The 16,575-nt window shown below is 39.6% G+C and overlaps 1 protein-coding gene across 1 annotated transcript in view; it reads left to right on the top strand.

The window, feature by feature from the left end:
- Efcab14 (EF-hand calcium binding domain 14) overlaps positions 1–16,575 on the top strand; it is a 39,856-nt gene that overhangs the window by 2,671 nt on the left and 20,610 nt on the right. Inside the window, exons 2-3 of the mRNA XM_013016796.1 lie at positions 570–718; positions 8,223–8,368. Coding sequence (XP_012872250.1) covers positions 570–718; positions 8,223–8,368 — 295 coding nt within the window. The remainder of the gene's footprint in view (positions 1–569; positions 719–8,222; positions 8,369–16,575) is intronic.

The following is a 16,575-nucleotide window of genomic DNA, read 5'->3' as shown; positions in this document are numbered from 1 at the left end:
CACTTGAGCCACGGTGTCACTTCCAGCTTTTTTCTGTTTGCTTATGTGGTGCTGAGGAATCGAACCCAGGGCCTCATGCATGCAAGGCAAGCGCTCTACCACTGAGCCACCTTCCCAGCCCCCATTTTTTTTCTTTTACTTTATTTTGAGACAGCGTCTGGCTAGGTTGCCTTTGTCTCCTGAGTAGCTGAGATTATAAGAATGCAGTATTACATCTGGCTTGGTTTTCGTACTTTTCCTAACTGAGCTTCTCTCCAAAGACCACCTTATGAAATGATGATGATGGCAGTGATCTACAGAGCTTACAGGAGCTTGTCATCACGCATAGGAACTTCCTGGTTCTTGTACAATTTGAAACCCTTGTAACCAATAGAAGAACTTTTTATGGGTAACTTTTATTTAGTAATTTTCATCCTGCTGCTATTTAAATGTAAGTTTTATCTCCCCTGGTAAATTCACTGGCTAGTCATTAGAGAAGATAATTTCAGGGCAGCACACATGTACTGTTTCTAATAAAGCTATCTTGGTAATCACTTTCCCACTCATGGTTGAGTTTGTTCTTCTGACAGAGGAGACTACTTACGCTGCTGCAAGATCTGTTATCCCCTCTGTGCTTTTGTCATCCTCGCGGCCTGTGTGGTGGCCTGTGTTGGCTTGGTATGGATGCAAATTGCTCTCAAGGAGGATCTGGATGCCCTCAAGGAAAAGTTTAGAACAAGTAAGTGGTCACCCCTTTCAGGGCATAATCTTGGACCTTTTCCAGGTTTTAGGACAAATTGGCCTATGCAGAATTAGGAGTTTGCCCACTGGGTGAAACAATTGTACATTCCATTCCGCTTTTTTATATTCTGTCTCAGGTGATAGCTTGAATGGTGTTAACACTTATTTTAAAACCTCTCTGGTTTCCCTTATGTGTAATAATTAGTATAAGCCTAGGTTAGTCCTGAAAGAGATAAGAACATATGATCATACAAAATGATGCTAATTGAAATGAACTCCAAAACATGGAAACAACAGGTCTTTTTTTTTTTTTTTTGCCAGTCCTGGAGCTTGAACTCAAGGCCTGGGCACTGTCCTTGAGCCTCTCTGTGCTCAAGGCTAGGGCTCTACCATTTGAGCCACAGCACCACTTCCAGCTTTTTCTTTTTTGTGGTACTAAGGAATCGAACTGAGGGCTTCATGCATGCTAGGCAAGCACTCTACCACTAAGCCACATTCTCAGCCCTAGTTCTTTCATCTTTTTTTTTTTTTTTTTGTCGGTTGTAGGGTCTGAACTCTGGGCCTGGGCGCTGTCCCTCATCTCTTCAGCTCAAGGCTAGTACCCTACCACTTGAGCCACAATGCCACTTCTGGCTTTTCTTACTTATGTGATACTGAGGAATCGAACCCAGGGCCTCAGGCATGCAAGGGAAGCACTCTACCATTGAGCCACCTTCCCAGCCCATCTTTTGTCTTATTTTATTTCATTTTTCTTTTTCCATTGGTTTTTCCCTGGCAATCTCTGTCTTCAATTCTGATACCCTCCATCTTGTATATGCATTTATCTGATTGGAAGAAGGGAAGGGAAATAACAAAATACTGAAAGAGTACAAAAAATGACCCACTACAACAATGACACTCACAGGACACTATGTTGGAAATGAACTTTACAACTTCATGTGGAGGAGTTGGGAGAAGGAAAGGATAATGAGAGAACAACAATGAAGTGGGTAACAATGTTCAACAAAAAATGTACCTTACTCGTGTAAATGTAACCCCTCTGTACAGTATCTTTACGATACAACAAAATTTAAATAAATAAAACCTATAAGCCGGGCGCTGGTGGCTCACGCTTGTAATCCTAGCTACTCAGGAGGCTGAGATCTGAGGATCATGGTTCAAAGCCAGCCCGAGCAGGAAAAGTCTGTGAGACTATTATCTCCAATAAATTACTAGAAAACCAGAAGTGGCACTGTGGCTCAAGCGATAGAGCGCTCACCTTGAGGAAGAGCTGAGGGACAGCACCTAGGCCCAGAGTTCAGGCCCCACGACCAGAAAACAAAAAAAAGAGAGAGAGAGAGAAAGGTTAAGGCTGGTATGGGAGCTCATACATTTAATTCTAGCTACTTGGGAAGTAGAGATTGGGAGGATCAAGGTTCAAGGCCCGCTCAGGCAAAACGTACAAGACATCTCAACCAAAAAGAGTTGAGTTTGATGGCATGCACTTGTCATTTCAGCTATATGGGAAACATAAGTCAGAGGGTTATAGTCCAGGCTATCCTTGTCATAAACACAGACCCCCATCTCAAAAATAAAGTACAAAGTAAAGTGCCTGCCTAACAAGCACAGGCACTAAGTTCGATCCCAAATTCTGCAACAACAAAAACAGAATAGCAGAAAGATTATGAAACTTCAGAGATTTAGCGTGGCAGTGAGGAGACTTCTATCTGATTACTTCACCTTTTGCTGCCCTACTGTTCATATTTACAACCACTACTATACTGCATCAGTATTTCCAGTGCCCAAGGAAGCCTGTATATATTGCTCCAAGTTCTCAGAACTTGTTTTGATATCAGTAATCTGAAGCTTGGTGAAAGTTCCAGAGGAGCTAGAGTTTCTCTGTTTGCTTGCTTGCCCATTTATCAAGTGTTTTAAGTATAGAGCAAGAAATAATAGATTTCTTTCCTATCTTTAGCTTTGCTTATTTGTCATATCTATTTCAGTGGGAAAACTTTTCAATTCTATTGATGTTATCATTTTCAATTTTAGAAAACTTTTGTGATTCCCAAGGCAAACTACATATTCATGAAGGGTTTGTAATTATCATAACTGTGCCTATCTTAAACATTGTATAGCTGACAAATACTTTGTCTCATGAATGAAGTTTAATGTTTAAGGGACCTTTCTTTTTTTTTCTGTCAGTTGTGGGGCCTGAACTCTGGGCGTGGGCGCTGACCCTTATCTATTCAGCTCAAGGCTACTGCCCTACTACTTGAGCCACAGCACCACTTCCAGCTTTTTCTGCTTTTGTGGTGCTGAGGAATCGAACCCAGGGCTTCGTGCATTCAAGGCAAAGCACTCTACCACTGAGCCACCTTCCCAGCCCTTAAGGGACTTTTCAAGTTACAAAATATTGTGTGTCACAATAGTATTATTCATCCTGACTATTTTTGGATGAAAAGGTACATTTTATAGCATTCCAATCAGATGTAACTAATTTTATTTTCTTTTATTAGCAGCAATGACTTTTCTTGTTGGTGGTAGTGGTCGTGGGGACTGAACTCTGGGCCTGGGCGCTCTCCTTCAGCTCTTCAGCTCAAGGCTAGTGCTCTACCACTTGAGCCACAGCACCACTTCCCGCTTTTTTTTTTCTGTTTATGTGGTGCTGAGTAATCAAACCCAAGGCCTCATGCATGCAAAGCAGGCCCTCTGCCACTGAGCTGCCTTCCCAGCCCCAACAATGACATTTTTTTGTCTCTAGGTTTCAAGAGTTATTTTCTAAGCTCAACTTTATTACAGCTATCCTAATCTTAATAGTATTAGTATACCAGAAAACTAACCGTAGGCTTTCTCAAGGTCATAAGGAATTCTGGCTCCAGAACTAGAATTAGAGTTCTTATTTTCCATGTGAAGCTTAGAAAATCACAACATTCTACCTTTCCTTCATCCACTCTTCTCTTGGCTGCCTACATTATTCAGGTCTTAAACCTTATCTAGGGACAGCTTATCCTCATTATGTTGATAGTATTTTTCTGGTGCTTGAAAAAAAGAAAGTTGAAATATTCACTTTGGTTTTCTTTGGGTTTTTCAATTCAGAAAATTGGATTGATAACCCATAGTTCTTCCAGAATCATCCTGGCCTGCATGTTTCTTCAGAGAACAGTGCAAGGAAGAATGAGATTTCTATACTACGATTTCTTTTTTTCTGCTTGATATTTATCCTTGCAGTATAGTAGGGTGTTTGAAAGGCCATAGTTTTCTTTTTATGTAAGTAGTAATGGTAATTGGAAAAAGGGTCCCAAAACAATGTTTACCTATAAATAACCACTGAACATACCTGTCTGTACCATCAACTTTCCATAATTAGTTGGTCTTCCTAGGCCTATGTTACAGCTTGATGTGATCACATATAGCAATTATATATTTATACATTTCAAAAAATGGCTTAGTTTTCCCATTTATGGGTTCCTTTCTCCAGCTGTTCTGTGCCAATGTTTGTGGAATACCAGATAATTTATTTGGTTTTTGGAGGGTTTTGGTTGGTTGTGAGGCTTGAACTCAGGGCCTGGATGCTGTCCCTGAGCTCTTTTTCTCAAGGCTAGCACTCTACCACTTGAGCCACAGCACTACTTCTGATTATGGAGTGGTTAATTGGAGATAAAAATCTCTTGGGGACTTTACTGCCCAGGCTGGCTTTGATCCATGATCCTCAGATCTCAGCCGCCTGAGTAGCTAGGATTATAGGCATGAGCCACCAACCCCCAGCTGGGATACCAGATAATTTATACCTTGGCTAGTTGTCAGGGAATTTCCTGGTTTGGAAAATGTAGCATATATAGCAAACCTAATAGCCCGTCAATAATATTTTTTGAGCACTTATTAATACCAGTCTAGAATGAGTGTATTCAGATAACAGGAATTATACCCTAGACAAAGAAACCAACTTTCAATCACTGAGCATCATCCTCCAGGACATGACTATATTGGTCAGCCAGCTAAGTAAAGCAGATTTGGGGTTATCAAAGTGTTTTTCCTTTTGGCTTTGCTTTGTCAGTATCAGTAATATCCTTGGACTTTCTGAAGGGTTTCTTTTTTTTTTTGGACAGTCATTGGGATTGAACTCTGGGCCTGGGTGCTGTCCCTCAGCTCTTCAGCTCAAGGCGAGTGCTCTGCCACTTGAGCTACAGTGCCACTTCTGGTTTTCTGGTGGTTTATTGGAGATAGGAGTCTCACAGTCTTTCCTGCCCGGGTTGGCTTTGAACCATGATCCTCAGATCTCAGCTTCTTGGTTGGTTGGGTTACAGGCGTGAGCCACCAGCGCCCGGCTACTCTGAAGGGTTTCTTTTTTTTTTTTTGGTCCAGTCGTGGGGCCTGAACTCGGGGCCTGGGCGCTGTCCCTCAGCTCTTCAGCTCAAGGCTAGTGCTCTACCACTTGAGCCACAGCACCACTCCTGGCTTTTTTCTTTTTGCTTATGTGGTGCTGAGGAATCAAACCCAGGGCCTCAGGCATGCAAGGCAAGCGCTCTACCACTGAGCCAACTTCCCAGCCCTCTGAAGGGTTTCTTGAAGGAGGATATTAGATTAACAGTCAGTTCATAAACTGGGTTATTGTTGTCGGTTTTGCCCAAGTGTTTTTGAAAACCAAAGTTTTGTCAATCTTGTTAAGTTTAAATGATCTTTCCTTCAATTTCAGTCCTACTTTAAATTTCAGCAAGTTAATTTTTACTATTTTTTCAATGAGACTTGTGACTCTTTGAAATTCACTGATTCAAATAAGACCACCTGTTGACTTGCTTTAACATCTTTTTGAGAAATTCGAAGTCCTTTGTTCTTCATGTCAATAAATTTTCAAAGTACTTAATGAGGAAAGGAAAGGAGGATTGTAAAAATACAAATGAACTGGAAAGCAAAACAGATAGGCTTGCATTTATCTTTGTGGTGAAGAATAACTTGATCCTTGAATTAAAAGCATGGGCTGGGCCAGGCACAGTGGCTCAAACATATAATTCTATCTACTTGGGAGGTGAAGGTTGTGAGGATTGCAATTCAAGGCTAGCCCAGGCCCCCCCCCCAAAAAAAAAAAAAGTTCAAGAGACTCCATCTTTTGACTAATGGCTGGGCATAGTGGTATTATCCTGCTATCTAGCAATGCAGGGAAGCACAAATAGGAAAATCACAGACCAGTACAGCTCAGACATAAAGCAAGATGCTATCAAAAAAATAACTAACCCCAAAAGGGCTAGCAGAGTGGGTCAAGTGGCAGAGTAACTTCCTAGCAAGTGGTAGGTCCTGACTTCAAACCCTAGTAATGGCCCCCTCCAAAAAAAAAAAAAGTATGGCCTGGCTTTGAGACTTTTAATTGAATATCATTTTTCCAGAATCAAGTATTCTGCAAATCAAAGACCTTACAGTTATTTTAAGGAAATTTCTGTACCCAACCAGCCCTCAGTCCACCAACTATAGAACATTAAAGGACAAGTGTATGTAAGAGAAGAGAAGCACTAATATATCAGACATCTCCTTTACTGACCATAGAGGCCCTCAGTCCACCAACTATAGAACATTAAAGGACAAGTGTATGTAAGAGAAGAGAAGCACTAATATATCAGACATCTCCTTTACTGACCATAGAGGCACAGTCATAGTTTGATATTTCATTCGGAATTTACAAATAGCCTTGTGTGACTAAAGGCATTAGGATGCATCTGTGATATCTAGAGTATACTAGAAAGAATATTGGTCCTAGGAGGAGAAGGTTTGACTGGATCCTGGCTTCTTCTTACTAGCTATAAAATTGGGATATCATCATATTTCTTTTGATCCATTATTTTCTTATCCATAAACCATGAAGGTGTACTATTGCCACCAAACATTTTGGGCATTTCTATGTTAAAGCATCAGTCACACTGTATAATACTGTGACCACACCTTCCATTCTAGACTAAGAGATTCAGAGTCTTTTGGGTACACTGCTGCCCGGTACAGAGCTGGCACTCAGTAGAGGATAAATAATACTTACATAATTTCATTGCAAACTAAAGACACTATATAAATATGAAGAATTCCTATTGTCATTATATATGTTGTATTTGAAGACTGTAGAAATTACATTTGCCAACTTTAAAGATAGAAAAATCAAAAGATCTAGGGAAACTCTTTTGAGAGTTAACATATTAAATTTTAAGTGAGTTAGTTTCCATGTTGAAAGAACATGAATTAGTAATCCTAAATTGTTTGTTCGCTGTACTTCCTCCCATTTATATAATAAAAATGCCTCTACTTGGCTTGTCTCTCCTAAAAAGACCAAATCAGATAATGATTATGGTCCCCTCTTGGCTTATAAACTTCTCAGTATCCAGAGTGTTCTCAGAGCTTGTCAGTTGTATTATATTTATTAGTTAATAATTGTAACCCAGATTATTTATGTGTTTGTCCTCTTTCCTTTTCTATTTCTACCTTCTACCTCATGCATACAGACTTCAGGAAAGTGAGAAACCTACCACCTCCACCTCTTGGGAGGTTTGACCACGTTAGTATGGCACGCATTCCGGCAGTTTTCTTTACAGCCTAACTGAAAATGTATAAGGACGTTTGTTACATATTACATTAGTTTAGACTGAGAGTGAAATATTCTTGCTGTCAGAGATGGATGAAAAACCATGTATAAATCAAAAGCTGTACTAAAAGCACTTAGGGAAGTATTATTTATAATGAAATCCACTGGCAAGTATTTTTAAACAATGAATAAAAGTAACTTTTATTATTTTAAAATTTTTATATAACAGGCTTGCTCAACCACCCTCAGTTTCTGAGCTTGTTTGGGTCTTGTTTGTTTTCTTTGTTAGATTGAAGAGGAAGGTAAAGTGATTTAAAAAAAAAAAAAAGATGATTGGGAGGTACCGGAAGGCCAGATTCATTCAGATAATACTTGTTGAGCATATAAAATGTACCAGATGTATTATAAGAGCAGACCATACAAAGCTGAGCAAAACCAAGTCTTGGGAACTTATGTTTTAGTAAATTGTTTATATTGATCTTTTAAATCAGTTTTTGGTTTTAAAGAAAGTACATAATAACTAGTTAGGTACTCTAAGACTTGGGAAAGAATATGATGTGGATGTTTTTGTTTTTTGTTTTCTTTCCTGGAGAACCATCCATTATCAATATCTTATGTCTATTAAAAAGGAAAATGCTTTTTAAAGAAGGAGAGATTAAACTCAGCTCCTTGTTCATGTTAAGGTAGGATTCTACCTCTAAAGCCACTCTACAACCTAAGTCACCTGACTTTTACGGTTCATTGCCAGTAGTGAATTAGTTTCAGTGAAAAAGATGGTTTAGTGTTGAAGATGTATATTTACATAAATAAAAGACTAGCATAGGTAGTAAATGTGGGTTATATCGTTATCAATGTAGAACTGACTTTTGTTAAGCCATCTTATTTCCTAGCCCATATTCACTTTTTCATTTTGGGACTATTAGGGAAATTTACATCTATTTGTAATTGTTCTTATTTTTGCTTTTAGTGGAATCTAATCAGAAAAGCTCATTCCAGGAAATTCCCAAACTTAATGAAGACCTCCTAGGCAAACAGAAACAACTTGAGAAGATTGAATCTGGGGAGCTGGGCTTGAACAGAGTCTGGATCAACATCACAGAAATGAATAAGCAGGTAGCAAACATATTATTTTATTTCTGTTGAAGCTATAAATAATTTCAATTGGTTGGTTATAAGTATAGGGAATTCACTTCAGGTGGTTTGACTTTTTTTTTTTTTTTTTTTTGTGGTCAGTCGTGGGGCTTGGGCACTGTCCCTGTGCTCTTCAGCTCAAGGCAAGCACTCTACCACAGCACCACTTCCAGTTTTCTAGTGGTTTAAAGTGTACTTACTAGTGGGAGCTCCTATGTATCACAGACCCTATATAATTCTAGCTACTCAAGAAGCTGAGAATCAAAGTTGGAAGCTAACCCAGACAGACAGATCCCAGAGACACATCTCCAGTTAATCAGCAAAAAGTTTGAAATGAAGGCATGGCTTGTGAGTTTACCAGTTAGAAGTCAAAAAGCTGGGCAAGAGTTCAAAGCCCTGAGTTCAAGCCTCAGTAGTGACACAAAATGTACTTATCAAATACTTTAAATGCTAAACCTTTCTGCAAATGAACAATATTTTCATCAAGTTAGAAGTTGGAAATTCTTCAGTCAGTTTCTCCAACCCCCAGAAAAAGATACCCTATTATTACTAGATAATGAAGTTTATTTTGTTAAAAAAAAAAAAAAGTTACAAACTGCTGAGTGCCAGTGGCTTATTCCTGCAACCCTAACTACTTAGGAGAGTGAGATCTGAGCATCTTAGTTCAAACAAACCCAGGCAAGAAAGTCCATGAGAATTTGTTGTTATTGTTTTGTTGGTCATAGGACTTGAAGTCAGGGCCTAGATGCTATCCCTGAGCTCTTTCACTCACTTCCAGTTTTCTGGTAGTTAGTTAGATGTAAGAGTCTCATAGACCTTACTGCTCCAGCTGACTTTGAACCATGATCCTCAGATCTCAGCCTCCTGAGTAGCTTGGATTACAGATGTGAAACACCAGCCACTGGCCCTGTGAGACTCTTATCTCCAGTTAATCACCAGAAAACTAGAATTGGAGCTGTGGCTCAAAGTGGTAGAGTACTAGCCTTGAGCAAGAGCTTAGGGACAACGCCCAGTTCAAGCCCTGTGACTGACAGAAAAAAAAAATGTACAAACTTATAAATTCAGTCTTGGGATGTAATTCTATACACTCTGCTAAAAACAAATCTTCAAACTATCAAGGAATATAGTAGTCATTTTGGAATAGCTTAGTACCAAATGGAAGAGTTAGTTAAGTACCTTGACCAGGCAAGAAAACAAGGAGCATAAACTTTTCCAGTCCCTAAGTTGTCCTGAGCTCTGTAGACGTTGCTTTAAAGGAAAGAATCTACTGAAAAAAATAAATTATTCTAAGAGTGTTGATGTAGCATCTTACATATAAAAGGGGATATAGTTGCCCTGGCTATAGCTATAGCCCCAGTTCTCAATTTTTTTAATAGTGGTCTAGAGGAGGGTAGTTTAGTACATAAAACCAAAGTCACCAGGGCATGCATGGTTCATGCTTGTAATCCTAGTTGCTCAGGAGGCTGGGATCTGAGGATCATGGTTTGAAGCCAGCCCAGGCACAAAAATTTGTGAGATTCTTTTCTCTCCAATTAACCAGCAAAAAGCCAGAAACAGGGTGTGGTTCAAGTGGTAGAGTACCAGCCTTGAGTGAAAAAGCTGAAGCCCTGAGTTCAAGTCCTAGTAAAGGCAGGCAGGCACGCATGCATGCACACGCGCGTACACACACACCCACATTAGCAGACACACACACACTAAGGATTATACATCATTATGCAATAAATATGTATACTGTGGTTTGAATGTGTTCTCCAGTTCATGTTTTGGGAATTTAGTTCCAGATTCATATTTGGAGATGGAACCTTTGGGAAATAATTAGCATCAAATGAGGTCCTGTAGGTAGAGCCCTCTTGATGGTAGAAAGAGGAAGAGAAACTGAAGCCTGCACATTTGTTCTGTCTTATCATATGTATGTGTTGCCCTCTGATATGATAAAGCAGAAAGGTTCTCACCTGCTGGTGGCAGGCTCTTGGGCTTCCCTGCCTACAGAACCTTGAACATTGCTTATGATACCTTAGGATATTTTCTTTTGTACGCATTTCTATTTTTTAATCATGCATGAAATAGCTGATAGATTTTAGTACCTAGTATTTACTAGTTGCCATTTATCTTTACACTCTGAACAACTAGGGAAAACCAGATATTCATTCCTTTTGTGCAAAAAATATCAATTGTACCCTTTCTTACATTCACACAGCAAATGAGTAATTTGGCCAGCGATTGCAACAGGGGAAAATAGATCACACTGAAGTGCTGAAAGATAATTAACATCTTTCCTGGAGCCATCTACTGGTTTCCAGTTGTCAAAGATAATATTGTTCCATATGAAGAGGCAAAATCAACTATTTCCCTTTTTTAAAAAAAAAATAACATAGATCTGGGCTCCGGTGGCTCATGCCTGTAATCCTAGCTACTCAGGAGGCTGAGAACTGAGGATCGTAGTTCAAAGCCAGCCCCTGCAGGAAAGTCCGTGACACTCTTATCTCTAAAAACCACTCAGAAAACTGGAAGTGGCGCTGTGGCTCAAGTAGTAGAGTGCTCACCTTGAGCTGAGGAGCTGAGGGACAGTGCCCAGGCCCAGAGTTCAAGCCCCACAACTGACAAAAAATTAAAAAAAAAAAAATAACATAGAGCCAAAGAAGAAAGGGTACTTGAAGACACATACATTTTCACATCTATGGTTTTGGTTCCTGAGTTCTATAACTAGGAATCTAGACACCAAAGAATAATTTTGTTCTCTGTTTGGCCATTGTTTTTAATACAAGGTGTACTTTAGGAAGCATATACATAGAGAAGTTTACTTTAGTCCTAGGGCTTTTTTTGGGGGGGGGTCCGGTAGTGGGGCCTGAACTCTGGGCCTGGGCGCTGTCCCTCAGCTCTTCAGCTCAAGGCTAGCGCTCTACCACTTGAGCCACAGCGCCACTTCCGGCTTTTTTCTTTTTGCTTATGTGGTGCTGAGGAATTGAACCCAGGGCCTCATGTGTGCAAGGCAAGCACTCTACCACTGAGCCACCTTCCCAGCCCGAGTCCTAGGGCTCTCTATATAAGGATATACATAGGATGGTTGCATTGAATCTCTTTCCATTTTAGCTTTACTATACCTCCAGAGATTGTAGGAGTGACTTAGGAAGATAACCTAATACAGAGGAATTCTTGCTGGTCTGGGCCCAGAGATAGGCAGTGGTGAGGCAGAGCTCTCTATGTGGTTTCCAAAGGGAACTCAGCACTCTGAGTGGTTTTCTAAAATTAATGCTACACAACTCTATTCAAGTAAAAAGTATTTGTTCTGAACTAAAATAGCTATAAAAGTAAAATTAATATTTAACTATGTTTCTGTATTTATAAGTGACTGTCAAGATGCTTTTAGTGGCAATTTCAAAGCAATTCAGGATGGTTTAATACAAGAAAATGTATTACATCACTTAATGCAAACTTGTCCTTATCACAAAGTGGGCTGAAGTTAATATAGTCTGGAGGGAAAAAAAAGCCATCAGTTTGAGAAAATTAAAATCAAATTTTGCTTTGAAAGATCTTTAGTAGTTAAAACCTCATTTGTCTTTCTTATTTTATGCATGAAGTCTCTGATATTATACCCATTCCCTCTTGACCATTTAGGAAGTATCTCCCTTTCTTTGAAGGTCATTAATTCAACAAATGTTTGCTGAGCTGCTTTGGATTATGTCTTAGTCTATCAGGCTGTTAATATATACTAGGTAACATAAACAACAGAAATTGGATTGCTCACAATTGTGCAGGCTAGATTCCAAGATCAAGATGTCAGCGGATCTGGTAGTTGACAAAGGCTTATTCTCTGCTTTGTACATTGTGCTTTCTTACTAAATCCTCATATGGCAGAAAAGGAAAAAGAGTTTTCTTGGACCTCTTTTATAAATCTCCCATTCATGACAATAGAGTCCTCCTATATCATGTCTGAAAGACTGCCTCTTTTTTTTTTTGATCTGTCGTGAGGCTTGAACTCTGGGCCTGGGCTCTGTCCCTCAGTTCCTCAGCTCAAGGTGAGCACTCTACCAATTGAGCCACAGTGCCACTTCCGGTTTTCTGTGGTTTATTGGAAATAAGAGTCTCACAGAACCCATTGCAGCAATGAGATGTACAAGGCGTTATGTCGAAAAATGAACTTTACAACTTTGGCCAGGGGGTTGGGGGTGGGGGAGAATGTGAGGGGGGAGAAAGATGGGAAGGGATAGAAAGGGGAAACAAAGGAGGAGGCAACAGTGCTTGATAAGAAATGTACTCATTATGTTGCCCATGTAATTGTAACCCCTCTGTACAGGATTTTCACAATTAAACAAAAAGAAAGAGTTTCACAGACTTTCCTGCCCAGGCTGGCTTTGAACCGTGATCCTCAGATATCAGCCTTCTGAGTAGCTAGGATTACAGGCATGAGCCACAGTGCCTGGCTTACCTCTTCTTTTGGGTATGTGTTGCTGAAGTTTGAACTCAAGGTATGCCACTTGCTAGACCGGTACTGTATCATTTGAACCACAATCCCAGCTCTTTTTGCTTTTGTTAATTTTTTTTTTTGGGGGGGGTCCAGTCACGGGCCTGAACTCTGGGCCTGGGCGCTGTCCCTCAGCTCTTCAGCTCAAGGCTAGCGCTCAACCACTTGAGCCACAGTGCCACGTCTGGCTTTTTTTTTCTGCTTATGTGGTGCTGAGGAATTGAACCCAGGGCCTCAAGCATGCAAGGCAAGCGCTCTACCACTGAGCCACCTTCCCAGCCCACGCTTTTGTTAATTTTTGGATAGGGTTTTGCTTTTTGCCCCAGCCAGCCTGGGCCTTGTTCCTAATATTTAGGCTTTCCACGTAACTGGGATGATAGACACTCTTCACTGTACCAAGCTTTATATTGGTTGAGATAGGATCTCAGGAACTTTTTGCCCAGGCTACCTTAAATGATAATCCTCCCATCCTTAGCCTTATAAGTAGCTATGATTACTACATCCAGCTAAATTTATATTTCTTTTGGCTGTACTGATATTTGAATTTACGGCCTCTTGAAAACTCTACCTCATAATGCCATAACATTGGGGCTTATGTTTCAGCATATACATTTTAGGAAGACACAAACATTCAGACCATAGTAAATTTAAAAACATTATTCCTCTCCTCAAGAATTTTTCAGACAACGGGCGCTGGTGGCTCACGCCTGTAATCCTAGCTACTCAGGAGGCTGAGATCTGAGGATCGCGGTTCAAAGCCAGCCCGGGCAGGAAAGACCATGAACTCTCTATCTCCAATAAACCACCAGAAAACCGGAAGTGGCACTATAGCTGAAGTGGTAGAGCGCTCGCCTTGAGCTTAAGAGCTGAGGGACAGCACTCAGGCCCAGAGTTCAAGCCCCACGACCAACAAAAAAAAAAAAAAAAAAAAAGAATTTTTCAGACAAATGAAAGATGAGAAAGTAAATAACTGTAAATAGCTTGACAAGCAATAAACAATAGGCCAAATGGTATTGTGAGGATATACTTACATATATAGCCAACCCAGACTGGGGTCAAGAGAGGTTTCCCAAAGATACTGAGTCCTGCAGGGAAATAAAACTTGGCCAAGTGAACTCTGTAGAAATAGGAAAGCTCTCTAGGCAATAAAAAGTACAGCTAATCCTTATAATTTGCTAGTTACACATTTACAAATTCACCCCAAATCTGTGTTTGAGAGGCTTTTGCACTTATTTATGACATGCATAGCAGCCAAAAAAAATGAGTTTTAGCTAATTGTTTGAAGTCTTGAACTATAAACAAGTGTCTTTTTTTGAGGTCTTGAACTATAAACAAGTGTCTTTTTTTGTGATATGTTTAGTGTCACGTTATTCACATATTTATCCTTTCTGTGGATGATTTCTCTGTTTAAATGTCCCCAAGAACCATGCTACGTACTGTTTAGTGTTCTAAGTGCAAGGCGACTGGTGTTCCACACGAAATAAATACATATATCAGGTAGACTTCCTTTAGGCATGACTTGTAGTGCTGTTGGCTGTGAGTTTGATGCTAATGAATCAACAATTATGCATTAAATAACAAACACATACAACAAGGTTATGTATTATATTGATAGATTAATAAAAATGTTATGACCATAGGACTCACCAAATCCCGACCCTTTATTTCCCCTAAGAGCAATAGTTTAGCATTCACTAATTCAGAGTTTGCTGCGTTGTTTTACACAATAATTACCTACTCAGGAGAATGGACTGTAAAAGAATAGAAAAAGGAAACACATTGTGTTCCAGGAATTGTAGTCTTTCCTTTTAAGCTTTAGTTTCGGGTATAAAGAGAGCATATATAAAGTCGACAAGAGCCATTCTGAAGAAAGACCTTGAGTGTCCTTTTTTTACTTTATTTCTTTTTAATTTTTGTATTTTTTTATTGTAAAGATACTGTACAGAGGAGTTATAGTTACATGAGTAAGGTAATTAGTACATTTCCTATCAAGCATTGTTACCTACTGGAGTGTCCTTCTTTATACTCTCTGTATCTTTGTAAGCACTCAGTCCAAATACCTTTGTGATTTTTTTCCTTTTATTTATTTATTTTGCCTATGCATCTAAATCACCAGAAAATTGTACTATGATGATGCTACAGAATATAGTGATTATAGTGCCAATGAAGATAACACTTGCTAAATGTTTTCTTTGTGCAGGCCACTGTTAGATGCATATATGTGATACCCTTTGTTTCTACAGCTATATGAAGTAGAAAGTAGCATCTCCACTTTACAGATAAAAAAATGGATGGAGCCTTAAAAAGTTAACATAGTTTATCCAAGTTCACACAGCTATGTGGTGATGCTAACACTGAATATTCAAGTCTTGGGAGCCTATTTTCTTTCCACGTTCCCATTCTACCTTCCACCTTTATATCTCTTACAGGATTCACTAGATACTCCTCAAAGATTCCATTGTTGGATCCCTGCTAGGGAGAGTTATAATTGTTGTAGTAACTCTTGCTATTTAAAGAACACTTAATTTTATCCCCAAGGCAAAAAAGTAACATTTCCAACTTTATAGTATTAAATGATGTATTAAACAAATGATCTCTAGTAGCTGTTTTTAATTCTATTAATAAAGATTCATATAAATGAATGAAAGTCGTGACTTATCTTTTGGCTGAAATTTGATTTTTTTCTTAATGGTTTCTATTTAATTCAACTTTTTAGACCCTTCAAATCCCAAAATATGATTCAGTGATAACTTCTATAATACTTAAATCTAATCTCACATTCTAGAATGTGCCTACTTGAGGCCAGAGGAGTTCTAGAAACAGTAATGGGAAGGTGCCCCTCCGTTCTTCAGTCTTATTACACATGTAACTGTCTTGTAGTTTTCCACAGATTTTGGCATTACGCCACTGAGGAGAGGAAGACTGGAAGATGGGAATCTAGTTTTGTAATTTATAAGAATATAGCTGAGTTCTGATGACCAGAGTTGTGATTCAGGTCTGAGTAAGTAAAATGCCCTATGTGTGTTAGGTAACTGCAGAACTGATGGTCAGCTCTCCAGAGCATCCTATTTCAGTTATCCAGCTAAAACCCTACACCTAGAGTATTTTATGAAACGAGGAAAGGTGAATTAGTACCTACTTTACCTATTCCTACTTCCATTTCTTCTCTGATTTGGGATGAAATAAAAACTGTCAGCTGGGCACTAGTGGCTCACGCCTGTAATCCTAGCTACTCAGGAGGCTGAGATCTGGGGATTGTGGTTCAAAGCCAGCCCGGGCAGGAAAGTCTGAAAGACTAGTATCTCCAGAAGTGGCACTGTAGCTCAAGTGGTAGAGTGCTAGCCCTGAGGGAGGAGGATGGGGGGGGTTGGGAAGGGGAAACAAAGGAGGAGGCTGCAATGCTTGATAAGAAATGTACGCATTATCCTGCCCATGTAATTGTAACCCCTCTGTACAGTATTTTCACATAAAAAAAAAAAAGAATGCTAGCCCTGAGCAAAAGGAGCTCAGGGATAGTACCCATTCCCAGAGTTCAAGCCTCAAGACCAGCAAAAATAAATAAATAAAGCTAGCTCAGACAGGAAAGTCCATGAGACTCTTATCTCCAATTAACTACCAGAAATAAAAAGGCTGAGAATGTAGCTATGGCTGAAGTGGTAGAGCACTGGTCTTGAGCAAAAGAAGCTCAAGGGCAGTATGGCAGTACCCAGGTCCTGAGTTCAAGCTG

Source organism: Dipodomys ordii, unplaced genomic scaffold, assembly GCF_000151885.1.
Source record: "Dipodomys ordii isolate 6190 unplaced genomic scaffold, Dord_2.0 Scaffold33, whole genome shotgun sequence".
Taxonomy (NCBI): Eukaryota; Metazoa; Chordata; class Mammalia; order Rodentia; family Heteromyidae; genus Dipodomys; species Dipodomys ordii.
The sequence above is the reverse complement of the archived record's forward strand: the minus strand, read 5'-3'. Positions and strand labels throughout refer to the sequence as shown.